An 18103-nucleotide genomic window follows, 5' to 3' on the forward strand; every position below is an offset into this window, starting at 1 on the left:
TAAGAACTTTAGATCAGATAATGCTAGAGACTACTTTAATCACATCTTGTCAACTTATTTCCAAAAGGAAGGGATAATCCATGAGTCATCTTGTGTAAACACACCATAACAAAATGGGGTGGCTGAAAGGAAAAATGGTCATTTGCTCAACACTACTCGACCATTGTTGTTTCATGGAAATGTCCCTAAGTCTTATTGGGGGGGAAGCTGTCCTTACATCTACATACATGATTAATAGATTGCCATCAAGAGTATTAGATTTCAAAACACCTATGGCAGTTCTTTCTAGCATTTATCCACATTTCAAGACAACAAATAATCTCATACCTAGAGTCTTCGGTTGCACCTCTTTTGTACATGTTCATAATCAGCAAAGGGGAAAACTAGATCCTAGAGCAATCAAGTGTGTCTTTCTTGGTTACTCCGCTACACAAAAGGGGTATAAATGTTATCATCCTCCTTCTCGAAAAACCTATATTTCAGTTGATGTTACATTTGTAGAAAACAAACCTTACTTTTCACAATTTTATCTTCAGGAGGAGAAGTCATTAGTTGAAGATAAATACTTTGAGGTCCTTAATCTTGACTTGCCTCCTAATAATCTTCCAATCCGAGCTCCCACTTTTGATCAACCAATCCCTAATCAATCAACTCCTGACCAATCAACCTCCAACTCTAATCAACGGGCTCCTCATGAATCAGTTTCTGATGAATCAGTTCGTGCTACTTTAATCCCGGACTCACTCTCTACAATTGAGCCTATTCCGGAACAAGAGTCCACTCCCATAACTCCTCGTATTTATGACTCTATGAGATTTCCTCAGGTATACTCAAGAAAGACAACTGTTCCAGACCAAACACAAGTTCAAGATTCCCATCCGAGTTTTGCAAATGAATTTCCGGTAAGTTCTTACTCTTATTTGCATAAACAGTCAATTGATATGCCTGAAAATGACTCGCATCTTCCCATTGCTGTTAGAAAAGGTACAAGAGAATGCACAAAGCGACCCTTATATCCATTATCTCAATATGTGTCACTTGACCGCCTATCACCATCTCATAAAAATTTCATTATGAGTCCAAACACCTTTTCTATTCCAAATACTTTATCTGAGGCATTGTCTAAAGAAGAATGGAGAAATGCAATGAGAGAAGAAATGAATGCACTAGAAAAAAACCAGACTTGGGAGATTGTCGAAAAACCTAAAGGAAAGAATCTTATGGGATGCAAATGGGCTTTTACCTTGAAATACAAAGCTGATGGTTCTCTTGAGAGATATAAAGCACGATTGGTGGCAAAGGGTTATACTCAGACTTATGGAGTAGATTATCAGGAGACATTCGCTCCGGTGGCAAAGATGAACACTGTGAGAATTCTACTCTCTTTGGCAGCTCATTTTAATTGGCAACTTCAGCAGTATGATGTGAAGAATGCATTCTTACATGGAGACCTAGAAGAAGAGATCTACATGAGTATTCCACCGAGATTTGAAGGAGAAAAAACAACAAACAAAGCATGTAGATTACTGAAAGCATTATATGGGCTCAAGCAATCACCTAGAGCTTGGTTTGGGAGATTTTCCGGAGTTATGAAAGCTTCACGCTACAAACAAAGCCAAGGTGATCATACTCTCTTCATTAAGCATTCGGCAAGAGGAAGAGTGACAGCACTTCTAGTGTATGTTGATGATATTATTGTCACAAGTGACGATGATGAGGAGAAACAACAGCTAAAGCAATGTTTGATAAAAGAGTTTGAAATAAAAGAGCTAGGAAGACTCAAATACTTTCTTGGCATTGAAGTTTCTTACTCTAGACAGGGAATTTTTGTCTCACAACAGAAGTATGTGACTGATCTCTTGAAGGAAACTGGAAAACTTGGTTGTAAACCAGTAGCCACGCCTATTGAGCCTAATAAAAAGCTTGGAGATGCAAAGGAAGAACCTGCTGTAGATCGAGAAATGTATCAAAAATTGGTTGGGAAACTTATCTATTTGACTCATACTAGACCTGATATTGCCTATTCAGTAAGTGTGATTAGTCAATTTATGCATGACCCAAGAGAATCACACTTACAAGCTGTCAATAGAGTGCTACATTATTTAAAAGGAAGTCCCAGAAAAGAAGTCCTATTCAGAAGAAATCAAAAACTGATGCTGCAAGCTTATACCGATGCTGACTATGCAGGATCCATGGTGGATAGAAGGTCAACATCTGGTTATTGCACATTTCTTCGCTAAAATTTAGTGACTTGGCGGAGTAAAAAACAGAATGTAGTTGCAAGATCAAGTGCTGAATCAGAATTTCGAGCAATGGCTCAAGGAATATGTGAGTTATTATGGCTTAAAATCATCCTAGAAGACTTGAAAATCAAGTGGGAAGGTCCAATGAAGCTGTTTTGTGACAATAAATCAGCAATTAATATTGCTCATAATCCTGTGCAGCATATAGGATGAAGATATTGAAATTGACAGACATTTCATCAAAGAAAAGATAGCAGATGGCTTGATCTGCATGTCCTACATACCTTCCGCAGATCAACTAGCTGATGTGCTAACCAAAGGACTTAATGGTGGGATCTTTCATGAAATAATCTCCAAGCTGGGAATGGAAGACATCTATTCCTCAGCTTGAGGGGGAGTGTTGAATTATCCTGATTTTAGGATCTGATTATTAGGAATATTCAATCCTGATTTTGTGGGTCCTAATTATTAGGAAATAGCTGTAAATAATTAGTTAGGAAATGATTTATTAGTATCCCTTTATTTGTGGGATTATAGCTATATTTTACAGATCTATTTTTGCCTAGTTAGTAATTGTAGAAGTCCTATAAATAGCTCTGTAATCCTGGTACAAAATTATTGAGAATTATCACAACTATTTCCTCTAAATTCTTCATGGAGCAATGCAGAAGCCTTCTACTCAATTCCAAGTCGACGAAGCTGGTCCACCGCACGCGGGAAGCTAATAAGGCAGCTGATTTGATCGCGAAGATGCATAGAGCTAAATCCCTACCTCAACACTGGTGAACCGTCCCTCCTCCTGCTCTCTCGGAAATTTTATGCTCGGAATCTTACCCGCTGACTTCTTGTAATGCTCATACTTAATGAATGAAAGTAAATCTCATCTCCGACCAAAAAAAAAAAAACCTCACTACTCTTGCAACTCACCGAAGGTCTACAGAATATGCCAGCCTTGCTTCTAAAAACATTTGATGACTCAAACCATTAAAAGAATCCAAGCTTAATCAAAATGATTTAGGCTCCCTGCACCTATCTACTCCGCTCAGACCATCATCCATCGAGATTTAGGGTGCGTTTGGAATCAACTTTACAAGGGGCTTTGGGCTCCTAAAGATACTTGGGCTAAAGCTGGGGTGTTTGGAAACAGCTTTAGAATTCCCATTAGGCCAAAGCTAGCCTTCTCAAGGCTGAAAGCCCAAGGCAGGTGAAGGGGTGCCTTAGGCTTTCAGCTTTCTCGGCATACAAGTGACACTGTTCACTTTTTTTTATTTTCTTCCAAAACTATCCTCGGCTACTCTCAATTTTTCCGATTTTGCCCTCGTCATTGTACTGTTCATCTTCTTCTCCGTTGAAGGCCGACGACGTGTTCCTCGAAGCTGTGAGCAGCCGCCGACAGCTCGGCATGGTCGCGGTGGCCCAGGCGACCGTCACCGGGGAGTGGTGCAACCGCCGCCCTGTCTGGGTCGCGGCCATCGCCGTGGGTCGCGGCAAGGTTTGGGTCGCCGACCTCGCCGCGACCCAGATCCGAGGGCGGCGAGGTCCTCCCGCGACCTCGCCGCCCCAGATCTTGGTTGCAGCGGTCGCCGGAGGTCGCGCGACCCCGTCGCGACCCGGATCCGGGGCCGCGAGGTCCCGCGACCTCGCGGCCCCCGGATCTAGGTCGCGGTGGGGTCGCCTGACGTCCGGCGACCCTCGCCGATGGTCTTCGGTGGTCGCCCGACGTCCGACGACCCTCCCCGGTGGTCTTCAGTGGTCGCCCGACGTCCGACGACCCTCGCCGGAGGTCTTCAATGGACATCCGGCGGCCACCTGCCCTTGCCGGTCTTTTTTTTTTTTTTCTTTTGAAAATTTTTTTTATCACCAAAGCCCTTTGTAAATGTGATTCCCCCAAACACCATTTTACTCAAAGGTACTTCAAATGGGCTTTCAAACTATAATTTACCAAACACACTTTGCATTTTGAAAAATACCTTTAACTCAAAGGACTTTGCATTTTCCTAAAGACTTTCCCCCAAAGACTTCCCAAACGCACCCTTACTCCTAACGTTGTAACATCAAAGCATACATAGCATTGTTAGAACAAGCAAGTAAAAATAAAAGGGATGTCATAAGCAAACTGGAGTAAATGCCCGCAAAGTCAATGCTCAGGTCATGGGCACAGCGTCGTCCACTCGCCCACAAATGCCATTGGTGACCACCAGAACATACGGGCACAATGTAAGGAAAAGACGGAAGGAGTGACGTTTGACAAATGTTCCAACGCATCAGTAATAGAGCTCAGTAACCTCAAAACAAACACCATGACATTAAAATGATAACGGTCCGTGTTCCAAACAGCTACTAATCGGAGACAAGTTCATGCGGTTTTAGTGTTAACATTGGCGTCTGATCAAAAGATAAAAGACACGTCGATGAACTCATGACCAACGCTCGATCTGACAAAACTGATGAAAAGCCAATCTCATCTCAGTCCCAGCCCGACTGCTTCAAAGACAAAAGCTAAAAAATGGATTCCTCCTAGGCTAGAGTAGGGTATAGCAGATTCAGCAGTGTTAACCTTGAAGCGGTTCTTAGCTTAAATCACGAGGCCTGCTGGTGCGGGGAGAGACCGGGACACGTCGCTCTTGAGGACGAATGCGGGCTTCGAAAGAAAATCCGTTTGGAGCCTTCAAGGTCGAGGACTGGACACGAGAAATCGTTCTTCGTGGCGTCCGAACTGAGAGTGGCGAGCGATGGGAAGATGGATGGAGATGGCGAAGACGGCTTGGACGACTCAGTGGAGGATTCAGGAGATGACTCGCTCGCTTGCTCACCGTAGGGAAATAGGAATCTGTGTTGTCAGAAGATTTCCTACAATTATTTCTAACATGAAATAAGTCAATAATATCTTATTGAACAAAAAGGGTGATATTGTTCCTTCATTAATCAATAATTTCATTTTTTTGGGATATATTACGATCATCTAATAATATTGATTTTTATATTTTCAAATGAACGGTTTGAAAACCTATAACAACTTATTACAGAGTTGATCGTTCAGACCTTTCAATTCATAGACGTAGATCTCGGATTTATGAACAAGGGTATTCCCGAAACTCACAAAATTAAAAAAGAAGTGAGTTAAACCCAAAAAGAAAAAAGAAAAAAGAAACTTGGACAAAAAGAGATGTAACTTGGACAAAACGAGGTCTCTCTCTCCTTTGGACTTTTGCTTAAACCGAAGAAGAAGCCCCCCCTCTTTGGACTTCGTTGAAGCCGAAGAAGAACCCCGCCCCCCCAGCGAACTGAGTCCTCCTCTCTCCTTTTACACCTGGGGGGCAGGCATGCATGGCCCCTGCCACTACCAACTATCTTGCAAGCCTAGCCCCTGACCGCCAGCCTTAGTCGTCTCTAAGGTCCGTGGGCAATGCGTAAGGAAGGAGGAGGGAAAAGGTCCGCGGGCTAGGCCATGGACAAAGGGGAAAATGGATTAGGCCCAAACGGGATAGAGGAAGAAGGGAAAAGAAAGAAGGCCAGGCTGGCCTATCCTCGGCCCATTCTCGCTTTCTTTTATTTTTTATTTATTTTTTAACACTTTCCATTTTTTATTGATTTTTTTAAAATTTAATAATTAGTGATAGTTATGTAAATGTACCTAATGTCTACGTGCAATGCATTTTTATGAAAACATACGCGATGAAAATTATTTATTTTATTTTTCTTTTAATTAACTAATTTTTTAATTTAATTTTTTAATTTGTTTAAAATTTTCATATTTTCTTTTTTAATTAATACTAGTGATGCTAATGCTCCCAATATCTCTATGTGATGCAATTTAATGAAAATTAATTTTTATTTAGGGTTTAAAAATTAATCTATAATTTTCTACGTAATAAAATCCTTAATAAAATGGTCAAAATTTAGGTATCAATAATACTTTAATTGACAAGTAATCAAATAGTGGCACTATTTAGACAACTAGTGTTATCAAGTCCTTGACCACAAATCTCTAAATAGATAGGAAGTGGTATCCTCCCGTACCTCACTCGATTTCTTGTCAATTCTAAGAGGCTAATGGTGAATCCTCTTCACATAGAGTCCTCATAGGTTAAATCGAATTAAATGAAGAGAAAAAGATACAAAAATCCCTAAACTATACCCACCAACACATCTACTCTGAACTTTTTGATGACGTGAAAAATCTCAAATTACGTCTATTGTAACATATTTATCTTAAAGTTATGTAACACATTTATCTTTTGTCAATGTTCTATTAGATCATTTTTCAGTCAAAATAACGTCATCCACAGGGGTATTGTGTCAACACTGTTTGTTTTCTAGCATCCATGTAAGTAGATTTTCAAAGATTCTCATTGACAAAACTTTAATGAAGGGTAAATGCACACGGGTATAGGTTTGAGATTTTTTATGTCATGGAAAAAAATTATAGTAAATGTGTCACTGTGGACATAATTTAAGATTTTTGGTAACTTTTGCCCTAAAACTAATATACGTTGGGAGAGGTAAGGATTTGGGACAGCTTGTGATGATCGAGGACCGTCTTGTCTTTCCTTGAACCCCTTGTCTTATCCAGTGATTATTGTCATACCATACCATTTTCTCATCATGTTGAAATTCCATAATCTCCCAATATTATTTCATATAAATAAGCTATAATTAGTAATAACAAGTTATCAAAATTGACCATCGAAAATTCATGAAAGAATCTGCCCTCCCGTCGCGAACTTTGATACATCGAACTCCACAATCTCGAATCACCTACATTTGCAAAATTGATGGACTGGGATCACAATATAAACCTTATAATACTTATATCCTCAACAAAGTAAACGCCACCCAAAGATCAGATATTTCATAAAATGCCAGAAGAGGCGGAGACTAATTCGGTTATAAAATGCCAGAAGAGGCGGAGACTACTTATATCTGCTTTGGTCCATTCCATAATAATTATCTAAAAAATCTTAAACCTATTATATGTTGACTAATTCGATTATAAACATTTCGATCGTATCAATTTAGTTGTAATCTTTTGGTGATTTACCCCATCAATCCTAATTTTTTAATTTTACCAGTTTAATTCTAAACATTTTGGCAAATTGTTAAGTTAATTATAAACCTTTCGATTGTGTCGATTTAGTACTAAATCTTTGAAAATTTGTCAATCTAATCATAAACCAATTATTAGATAATTGAATATAATGACTATATTGATCAATCATCAAAAAGTTTAAGACTAAAAAGTAACTCATCGAAAGTTTTAAGATTAAATTAGCAAAAATATTTTGGACCGAATTGAACATCGTACAATAAATCTAGAACTTTTTGGATAATTTTCTCATTCAATTCCAGAAGAGTATTTTTCATTCTCTTATCTTTGATTTCTTCCATGTGAATACATAAACATATATAAATAGCAAATACAACATTATTAAGCCTGTACGGTGAGCGTGAAGCTGCCTAAGAATCAATCTTTGGACGGTATAATTTTAATTAGGTATCAATCAGTGTAAGAAATGATTTCGACCAAAAAAAATGGAAGAAATAAATATACAATTACAGGAGCTTAATAATAAATCGAAGAAATTACTTATTAGTCGTTCTAATCTAGGAAAATCCATGACACGCGTCAGATGAGCTTTCTCACGCGTTGACAAGCTGAGTCGCACGTGACGCGACAGATGTCGTTAGGGATAACACAGTTCACCCAATCTCATTGGGCCACTTCAATTGCCGATCTCTTTAATTTAATTTCCGTCGATGTTGATAATGGTCGCCGACTCGCCGCTTGTTCTGGTCACGACAAATTTCGCACGTTTCTCCTTCTTATCCTTTTCCCGCCTCAGCCGATGATGCCCCTGCCCAAGCAAATGACGCACGTGCCCGCGTCATTTGGTCCTCCCCCGAAGCAGAGAAGCGCAAATACCTCGACAAATTGTCCATCTCTTCCGATTTCTTTCCAAGATTCTAGAGAATTCGTATGCGGGCTCTTCCGGGAATAAATACGGGGCCTCCGGGTCTCGTTCGGTTCATACAGCAAGCAGCGAGAACCCCGGAATTTGCTGAGATACCCCGAATAAAGTTTTTGAATTTCGTTCACGGTTATCTGGAGAAACGAGAGGAGAGAAGAGAAGCAAAGAGATGGCAGGTGAAGGGCAAGTGATTAGCTGCCACACCGTCGATTCTTGGAACCAGCAGCTCCAGACAGGAGCCGAAAGCAAGAAGCTGGTACGTAATTTCGCTTGCTCTGTCTTCTGATTGATTTTGTAGTATGTGGGTTTGATGGGATTCCGATGTGAGCTCGTGTTCTGTTTTTCGTTCCGGTGCTATGCTTCTTTGTTTTTCTTCCCGCGACTCCTTCGCGCTCGATATTCCTGCGATGGGTTTAGCACGGAGTTGGTTTTCGGTAGTTGCTATGAGAGATTGTGAAGGGCGGAGGCAATGGAAATGGAATGGTGTTTGAATGAATCTTGCTTTGTTTCGAGTTGATTCCACCCCCCCTATCAAGTGTTGGGGAGACTCGCGTTCTTGCGATTCTTTATGGCGAAGCGGATGAACCGAAAGGCCAAATTAAGTGTGCGCTTCATCGATTTCTTGTTTTGCCAGATATCTTCGTACACTGATCTGTACAATTTGCAACATGTTTCGTGCTTCCTAGTACTTTTCTTGACTGCCTGATATCCAATTCCGGGTTCTTAATCTCTTCTTCGGACCTTGGGTGCGGAAGTTTCTGTGCCCATCGAGTTTGCATTCTTCAAAGAGAGCAATTGCATTTTGCATGGAAAGAAGCTTCCGTGTCTGGGTTCTCTATGCTGAGGAATGGGCTTAAACATCGGAATGAGAACTGCTCACTCGAGATGACGTTTCGAAGCTTCATAAGTAAAGTTATCTCTAAAACTGGATATATATATTCACTAACAATTGTAGAAGCTTGCAGAAGCTCAAACCAAAATCATCCCGTTGTTGTTTTCGTCTATAATGTCTGCATTTGTGCCACTATATTGTCAGAAACATGTTGGATAGATATAAACCGCATTGTGGTTAACGCTTGTGCCACAAATTGTGTATGTACTTTTGAGTATTCATGTAAATGATTTGGTCCGTTTGATAGGTGGTGGTGGATTTTAGTGCTACATGGTGCGGTCCGTGTCGTCTCATTTCCCCAGTTCTGGACAACCTTGCGAGAAAGCTGACTGATGTCATTTTCCTGAAGGTCGACGTCGATGAATTAAGGGTATAAACCATCTGGAACTTCCTCTTTGCTTACGATAATGCATACTTTGTGGATTACTCCACCTCATTTTCCTGTTATAACGTGTCTTTCTGCTTTGTTATGATGGATGCCACACTGGTAGTACAACTTCTAATTGGGGATTATCTTATACGTGATGAATGCAGTCTGTTGCTGAGGATTGGGCTGTGGAGGCGATGCCCACTTTTATCTTTATTAAAGAAGGCGCAGTAGTGGACAAGGTTGTTGGTGCAAATAAGGATGATTTGCAGATGAAGATCGCGAAACACGCAGCCGCTACCGTGACTGCTTGATACTCTATATCTAGTGGACACATGGCTTGCCGTTGGATTTGACCATAGCATATCTTGGTCATTTCTCTGAAGTAACTCCTGTATAGCTTCAGATGTAATTCCATAGTCCAGACGACTCCACTTTTCAGTCTTTGTATTATATGGTGTTCGATGAATAAAGGCTAGTAAGATCTGTGTGAACTTATCATTTGAGTAATAAAGGCATAATTTTGCAGTTCTGTCTCCCCTGGAGTGACATAGATTTTCAGAGAAATATGATCATTGATCATACAGTAATATCTAGTTAAACCCTTCATCAAGAGCCTGAATATTTGCCCGATGGATGGTAAAAACATATAGAATACTGCCGCACAAAAATCACAAGCAAAATCATCGAGATTCAAAATGTAATGCGGCATGAATGCTCAGTAGAAGCATAGTAGATATGGTCATGAAGAAGCATATCAGTATAGTACCCGATTTTTAGCCTTTTTAAGTCATATTGATCAAAAGACATACAGAAAGCAGCAACCGCTCGGGAACAACTCCACTGTGCTCGACCAAACCATCTTCATTAAATTGTAGATGCTGATTTGGCGTTTCGCGCCTTCAAAATTTCACAAAGAAGAGATGACACATTTGGTACAATGATATGGATTATGAACAAGTTGAAGCAAAAAACTAGCCCTGCTAATTTCATTCCGCTATTCTCCATATACTACCATACAAGAAGTTAAAATAGACAGGCCTCTATTTGAGTTTTATCTCTACATTTATCTCCCCGAAAGGATGAAGGACAATCCAGCATGCACCCAATGAAACCCAAGGCGCCTTCATCTGTGAACTCCCATCTCTTCTATCCATGCCTACCTTGAAATCATAGAGAAAAGAAAGTCTGTCCTTTCTTTTTATTCAATATAGTGGTCCTCAGTTTCTTGAATATGGCCCAATGCACCAGCTGTGGAACGAGTAGCTTCAATTTACGCCGACGCCAGTCTCTTCACAAGAGAGATTTTTGATACATCCCCACCAAGTTCCTCAAAAATCACCAAAAGGTTCCCGTTTGGCTTTAACCATGATCTCGGAACATGATACCTAAAACACAAAATTTCAAATAAATCAGGTAGAGTTTAGAAAGCCCACTTCATTATTTTATCAGCCAGCAAATATTGCAGGTATAAATAAGATGCATAAATTCCAGTATGGTAATGGAATTCGAGTCATCACACATCAAGTACCATCTTTGTGTTGGTTGGCCACAGCCAGACTGGCACTTCGGAGGCCGATAAGTCCCGGAATAATCGCACGAATTGCAGTTTCCATTTGCAAAAGTCATCCAATATCGCCCGATACTCTGTCCATTGACCCATACCTGCCCCTTTCCCATACTTTGCAAATCCAAAGCCAAGGGTTCATCACCTTCAGGTGCATCAAAGTGAGCCTGCGAGTTTCAGTCCACGTTTAGCTTCACTTATACCAGACATGACCTTTGGTTCACCCTAACTATTCTTTAACTGACCTTATGCCATGTCAATGGTTGCTGGGTTTGGGTAGCCAGTGACTCATGGATCCAATCAACAGCTGAGGCACCATTTGGTGAATTCAAGTTCATCGTTTCTCCTTTTAGGCCAACCTATTTGAGGTATGCGTGAGACTGGCAATTCTCAATATTATGATGTATAACAAATTCAGCGGATAGATGGATGAAAAATGACGTTGCCTGACCTGGTAGGACCATTTCTGCCATGTCAAATCCTTCTTTCCCTGGCCAAGACCGTCTAGTAAAACTGGACCTAGGATTCCAGTTTTCCAAGTTTCAAAGTGCAGCCCGACATTCTTCAAGTTTCATACAAGTTGAAAGACAAAGGGATCTCAGTTTAGCATCCAACTTCAGTAGATTTCATTCATAGATATAGGCATATAATATTGCAACTATGTTGGGCATGTTAAGTAAACACACCGGTAGTCCCACTGCTATGCTGAGTAATGCGATTCTATTTGTTCCAGCACGGAGGTTGACAGGTCCATTGAATGTGAAACCCCTGTTCACCCTGGTCCCAAAGGCAGATCCTGTAGTTATATGACACAGCTTCACTGACTTAAATCATGTTCACAAACGATTATGAAGATGCAACTTGACTCATGCAAGGTGGATATAGCTCAATAACTGACCAGAAAGTTGCCCATTGATGAAGACATGAAGAGCATGCCCGGCTGACTGTACACTGAGCATGGGCTTCTGTCCTCCCCGTAAAAATGATTCTGATGAACTAATGTCCACGCTGAAAATAAAGAAAAACGGAGTCCAATAAAATGCACCACATGAACTTAGAAGTTTTCCACCAAATAGTGTGGCCTCTTCTGAGATACTTGCTAAATTAATTCATGTTAACAGTTTCAACAATCTATATTATGAGCGTTAAAAATTAATGAGATTTCCACGTGCCCAGCTCTGGCACCATCCGTCAGTTTCCTATTTCCTCCCACTTATAGACATCAATATTTTTTTGGCCTTTGCATACCGAGGATGTTAAAAGGGACATCCCATCTTCAGACAATTACACAATCTTGGAAAAATTCGGCCTAGACAGTTGCATTAGGGCAAGACATTCATTACTAGGTATAAAGGTACAGCTCCAGAAACTGTATTTTTTACATAACACAAGAAAAGCATCATGTGACACCAAACTCACCTAGTCACATACCACAGGTAGTCACTGCTATCTCGAGTGACGTTTATTTGTTCGAAGAGTCCAACAGTTGTAATTCTTGAGGCCTCTTCAAGTGAAGAAACATCCTCATCATAGGTCTCCCACGAAAGAAACAAAGAATTACTTGATAACATTTGGGCCTGCGAGGTAGGAACTTTCACCTAAACAAAGAAAATACAATAATGTTAGTTGAAACAGAGAATTATGTGGTGGATTGGTGTTTGTGGACTAATCAGGGCATTGCTACTGACATACGAAGCCCCTTAGATACCCGCCTTACAAAATAAAATCATGGATACAGTATACTGAAAAGAAAGTCCCATAAAAAATTTCCATCAAAAAGAGATGCAGCAAATACGCTCAGTATGTTCAGATTTATTCTGTAACTGTAGGACAATGGATCAGAATATTTGAGAACTTCGTGCACCTTGGCTGTATTGAATACTTCGTTCTTGCAATCAGGAAGGATGCTAATGGACCAAGGAGGCAAATTGTAGTGCCTACTCCTGAAAGTCACACTAGCAGCTGATTTTGAGTTGGAGTTTGACAGAAAAGCTGCACAAACAGGCCCTGAAGAGAACACATGAGCCTGAAAGACACAAGAATAATTGTGTCAGCAGAATGAAATCCTTAGAGCGAAGACAGTGGTGTCTTTGAAAGATGACCTCCTGATAAGTTCCCAATGATGTAACGGTAGGATCGGAAGATAGTAAAGCAGGTTCACATTGCTTAATGGCTTGATGAAGCTCCTTGAGATGACCATATTTGGGTTGCCGGATCAAACCTGAGTGGACTTAATCTTTAGTCATAGATCACACCATTGTATTCCATTAACAGGTGGTTAGAAATACAGCTCTCAGGGTGAATGAAAATGATTCGGGAATATTTTGGCCATGAATATGTGTAGCAGGTGTTTTGACCAAAAAATATATATATATATATATATATATATATATATATATATATATGCGCGCGCGTGTGTGTGTGTGTGTAGCAGGTGTTTAAGAATATTATCATGCCTTTAAAGTTAATCAACATTATCAGCAGAGCAACAAGTTGCTAAATGTATGTCACTGCAGATGATGAGAAGGTAATGTTTTGAAGGTCCTGAACAAAAAATCCCAGGAACATGATAAATGAAATTATGTTTCTTTATAATAAGCCTGGATGGTCACCATATTCATCTATCGGAGCATCATAGTCATAGCTAGTTGTGATAAAAGGACCCCCAGCAGTACGTCCAAAGTTGGTTCCACCATGATACTGCCATATCATATCATAGCTATAGATCAGTTTAGTGCAAAAACCTTATTTGCAAACACAATCATGAAGTTAGTAGTTAACTAACCATATAGTAATTAACGAAGGAGCCACCCTTTTGAATGAAGCGGGCTACCGCAAAAGCCAAATCTTCAACTGGCCGCTCAGGAATTGTTCCGCCAAATTCCGTAAACCTTTCTCATTGGGAATAAACCATAGATGGTTCAGAAATCAAAGTTAAGAAAGAAGTCTGTTATTCACAGCATTAACTTCATAGGCACAAAGAGATGCTTTACCAGCCACTCCAGGCTTCAGTCCACATTGTTGGCTTGTAAGGTCTGTTGGGTGAGAAAGCATCACAGTAAAACCCATTACATGTATTTATCTGCGGCCAGTGATGGAAAGTCAATCTACATAGGAAGCTCCAACAATAGAGAATTTGACAAGCAAAAATTTGGAACATCTTTTGGCACCAGAGACAAACCAATTGCTATGGTTACACTTTCAGTTAATAATGAGACATTTAAAATGACATTAAGAGATAAATTTCCTCACCACAGGATCTGGGGCATCATCTTCCTTGCACATCACCCACGGGACCCCTGTATCCAATCCAACGGCCATTTCTGCAGCCCAATTTATGTATGCATGACCAGCAGCTCTAAGTGCTTTGCTTTCAGGACCATATTCATTTTCAATCTGCAGAGAGAATTTGGAAGATCAATGGTTCATACTGAAGCGGCAGTTCTAAGTGATAATAAACTCGGAATTCCTCTTCCTGGAAAACTTAGCTTCAGATAAAGTAGCTCAACGTCTCAGTATAGTAAAATTAACCTTGCAAACAAGTAAAGCTACAACGAAAAAAATTACCTGAGAGAGTATAATAGGACCACCTTGCGATGCAAAAAGTTGCTCATCTTTCATCATCTGTACAATTTTCTGGGTGAATCCTTGCATTGCAGCCTTCAAAATTTTGACAATGAAAAGTCAGAAGAATCCATTCCCAAATAAGTAATTCTGGAAGTAAATCTCTCAAGGGATTAGTGTCAAGATTTTATTCTAAAAACTTTTGTTCAAAGATATCAGGTGAGTCGAAGGGATGCTGAAACCTTGAAAGGCTCATTATCAGTTCTGAAGCTGATCCCAGGTACATATTTCAGCCAAACAGGAAATCCCCTGCACAAAGAAAGCATTCAATGTACCGTCAAACGAGCCACAAATCCAATTAATGGTTAAGCCCCAGTGTAAATATGCAAGCCCATCAGTCAGGAATATTCGGGGTTCACCAAGAGAAAAGAGCAATCTAATCAACTGTCAAAAGGAAACAAAACAACATTAAAGAGAGGAAAAGAATATAAAGCAGATACCCGAAATTCCACTCTGCGCAAACGTAAGGTCCAATGCGGAGATGAGCGTAGAGTCCTACTTTTTGGACCGTCTTTATGAACCTCACAAGGTCGTATCTCTCATCAAAATTATACTGAAACACACCCGTCAGAAGCAAAAGAACCAAAATGCAGGTCAAAAAGAAAATAAAATTTTGAGAAAATGGCCATAATTGACACAAAGTAAAGAGGGGGATTTGGAGGAGTACTTTGCCAGGAGAAGGTTCATGACCATTCCAAAAGACATAGGTCTCAATGACATCCAAACCTCCATCTTTAGCCTTTTGTATGAGGTCTTCCCACATCTACACCCACACCCATTGGAGAGAAGAGCCATGAGCCACATTCTCAACAGAAAGAGAACAATCCACATTGCTAAAAAGGAAAAGAATAAAACAGAACCAAAGAAAGAAATGGAAAACGGAAGTGAAGCTAAAGAGTGAGAGGTGAGAAGAGCTTGTACGTCTGGAGTGCTTCTGGGGTAGTGAATGGAGCCAGAGATGAGGATCCTCCTCTGGCCATTGATGTTCAGTGACTTCCTATCGTAGCTCACACTGCACCGGGTCAACTCAAAACCCAGGAACAAGCAGAGCAACAGCAACGAAGTTTGCAACAGGGGAACTGAGCAAATTCCCATTCTTGTTCTTTGGCTTCAGACACTTTCTCACTCTCTCCCTCAAAAATGGAGGTGGAAATGAAGTGGGTAAGAGTGGTTTCTCTAGCTTCTGTGTTCTAGAGGAGCTGTGAAGAAAGAAAAGCCATTTGGGTTGGTCGGTTAAACCTTGATGGTGTGAGCACACGTCTTGCTCCCTGGCCTACAGGTCCTGAGCTCGCCGCTCAGCAGAGTATATACGGCCATGGGGGGGAGACAATGAGATCCAGCGCAGCTTAAATTTTTGAATCGTCAGAATATTTTATTAATTCTTATTTCCAGACTTTTTCTTTCAAGAAAAGCATAATTTATTGTGGGACATGGTCTTTTATCGAGTGACTCCGGATAAAAGGTTAAAAAAAAAATCAACTTTGCCTGCGTTTGCTTGCCTTTTCTTTCTCTTCTTGTTTTTTCCCCCGAAAATGCTTTCCGTACAGCTATTGTGGAAGGCCAGAAGCTGCCTTTTTGTTTTTTTTTGGGAGGGCGGATTCACCCGCCTTTTGTAATCGCACGAGTTTTGGTTCCATTCGAACTTGTTTGGCTTGATTTTGCCTTTACACATGGCTTGAAATAATCATGATAAGTGCGTCGAACTTGTCAATTCTATGTAGATTTAAATTAACAACTTCGACAAAAAATAATCAATAACAATTCATTCATTGTATAGATAATCACAACCGATAAATCAATTGTATTTATATTTCTTTTATAAAAAAAATTTGGTCAATATTTTAAAAAATGCCCTTAAGACACTTGATATGCCTTACTAATCATGTTATAAAATACAAATATAATGTATGTGATTTTCTTGACGTTCGATTTTACTATTCTTAATAGTCTTAATTAGTATCCATGGTACTTGTTAGCAGGACCTCATTTTTTGTTTTGCTTAATGTTTATGGTATTACTCCATGTCAATTATGCAATTGATCTTTTGATAATAAGAATAAGATTCATTCAGATAGATATTTGAGATTTCACATTTGGAGTTCTCTTAGGGTTCTCAAGAAACATTCGTACGCCGAATCCCACCGTTTGTGGTTGATCTATTTTTCCGAATGCTTTTCCTTTCTTGTTTTGCTAATTAATTACTTGATAGGATATTGCAATTCTATAGATTTGAATTGATTATACAAAAGATATAATGCCAACGACGTATTCTTGGTTTAGATTATAAATTTGTCACTTGAATTAAGTAAAGGGAATTGTTATAAAAAAAATTAAGTAAAGGAAAAATATCATACTCACCATGACACATTTGCCCTTTTTTTTGTGAAATTAAAAATCCAAAATTATACCCATCATGACACATTTTTACTCTAAACTTTTTCTTGTGATATAAAAAACCCAAAACTTGTACCTATATAACACATTTACCCCCCTTCAAAGTTCCGTTAGATAATTTTTAATCAAACAATGCCACTATTATCTCATCTAAGTCATGTGAATTTCATATGATGAAATCTTGATGTAGAATGTCTCACACATGTACAAATTTGAAATTTTTGGTGTCATAGAGAAAGGTTTAAAATAAATGTGTCATAATGGATATAGTTTAGGATTTTTTTTTTTTTTTGTGACTTTTGCTCGTTGGCAAGAAATTTTGAGATTTAAAGACCGAAAAGAAAAAGGAAAGTGTAAAAGAGGAACAGTCTTCAATATTTTCCTACATATAGTAACACTAGGCCATGCATTCATGATAATGACAAAATTGTATCCCTTTGCATCATAGTATTGCCGGTGTAGCCATGTGACATTTCTACATCGATCGACACTTTTTTTTTATTGTCCCGTATAAAGTGGTTCCGGTTCGTCCATTTAATGTCAGCTTGGGTTTGTTGCTAAAGCTTAATTGCGTAATGCGACGGCATAACTAGAAATGCCTATAATGACGGCTGTGAGGGCAAAGAAGCCCACCTAGCTCATGAACCCTAAGTCGGTTTTTAAATTTAATATTCTTGCAATTACAATAATCTACTTTTTTATAGCATAGACGCAAAATGTTTGTTATCACATAGAGTAGAGGTAAACTACACAGCATGCCATGCTTGCTTAGTCTTACATATGTAACTATAAGCTCAACTGTTGGTTACTTGGGTTTATTTGATTCTTTTTGAAAAAAAAAAAAAAAAAAGAGACAAATTGCTGGAATATTGAATTGAGTTAAAAGTTGAAATTCTTGACTTGGGCGGGTCGTGAACCTAATGAAGTAATTGAATCTCTTATATAATAATGTGAAGAACAATTCTCAAAGCCGACTAAGCTAGAATTTGAACTTAAACTAAATTTTTTCTTTTGAATCTGTCAACACGAGCTTCATGATACCATATG

General features: G+C 39.4%; 2 protein-coding genes across 2 annotated transcripts; one reads left to right on the forward strand and one right to left on the reverse strand.

The window, feature by feature from the left end:
* Positions 1-8125: 8125 nt before the first annotated feature.
* LOC104448981 (thioredoxin H1) lies at positions 8126-10003 on the forward strand. Its single transcript, XM_010062958.3, has 3 exons — positions 8126-8468; positions 9352-9474; positions 9639-10003. Exons 1-3 carry the CDS (start codon positions 8382-8384, stop codon positions 9783-9785), a joined length of 357 nt encoding a protein of 118 aa, XP_010061260.1. The 5' UTR covers positions 8126-8381; the 3' UTR covers positions 9786-10003.
* Positions 10004-10297: 294 nt separating this feature from the next.
* LOC104448982 (beta-galactosidase 5) lies at positions 10298-15977 on the reverse strand. The gene is made up of 18 exons (XM_010062959.3): positions 15584-15977; positions 15330-15425; positions 15103-15215; positions 14845-14911; positions 14606-14698; positions 14291-14434; positions 14032-14120; positions 13824-13929; positions 13651-13738; positions 13141-13259; positions 12903-13064; positions 12458-12636; positions 11937-12046; positions 11725-11834; positions 11490-11600; positions 11284-11397; positions 11003-11205; positions 10298-10859 (listed from the first exon to the last, which is right to left on the reverse strand). The coding sequence occupies exons 1-18, from the start codon at positions 15755-15757 to the stop codon at positions 10745-10747; spliced, it is 2193 nt and encodes a 730-aa protein (XP_010061261.2). The 5' UTR covers positions 15758-15977; the 3' UTR covers positions 10298-10744.
* Positions 15978-18103: the final 2126 nt, after the last annotated feature.

This window comes from Eucalyptus grandis, chromosome 6 (genome assembly GCF_016545825.1).
Source record: "Eucalyptus grandis isolate ANBG69807.140 chromosome 6, ASM1654582v1, whole genome shotgun sequence".
In the NCBI taxonomy this organism is placed as follows: Eukaryota; Viridiplantae; Streptophyta; class Magnoliopsida; order Myrtales; family Myrtaceae; genus Eucalyptus; species Eucalyptus grandis.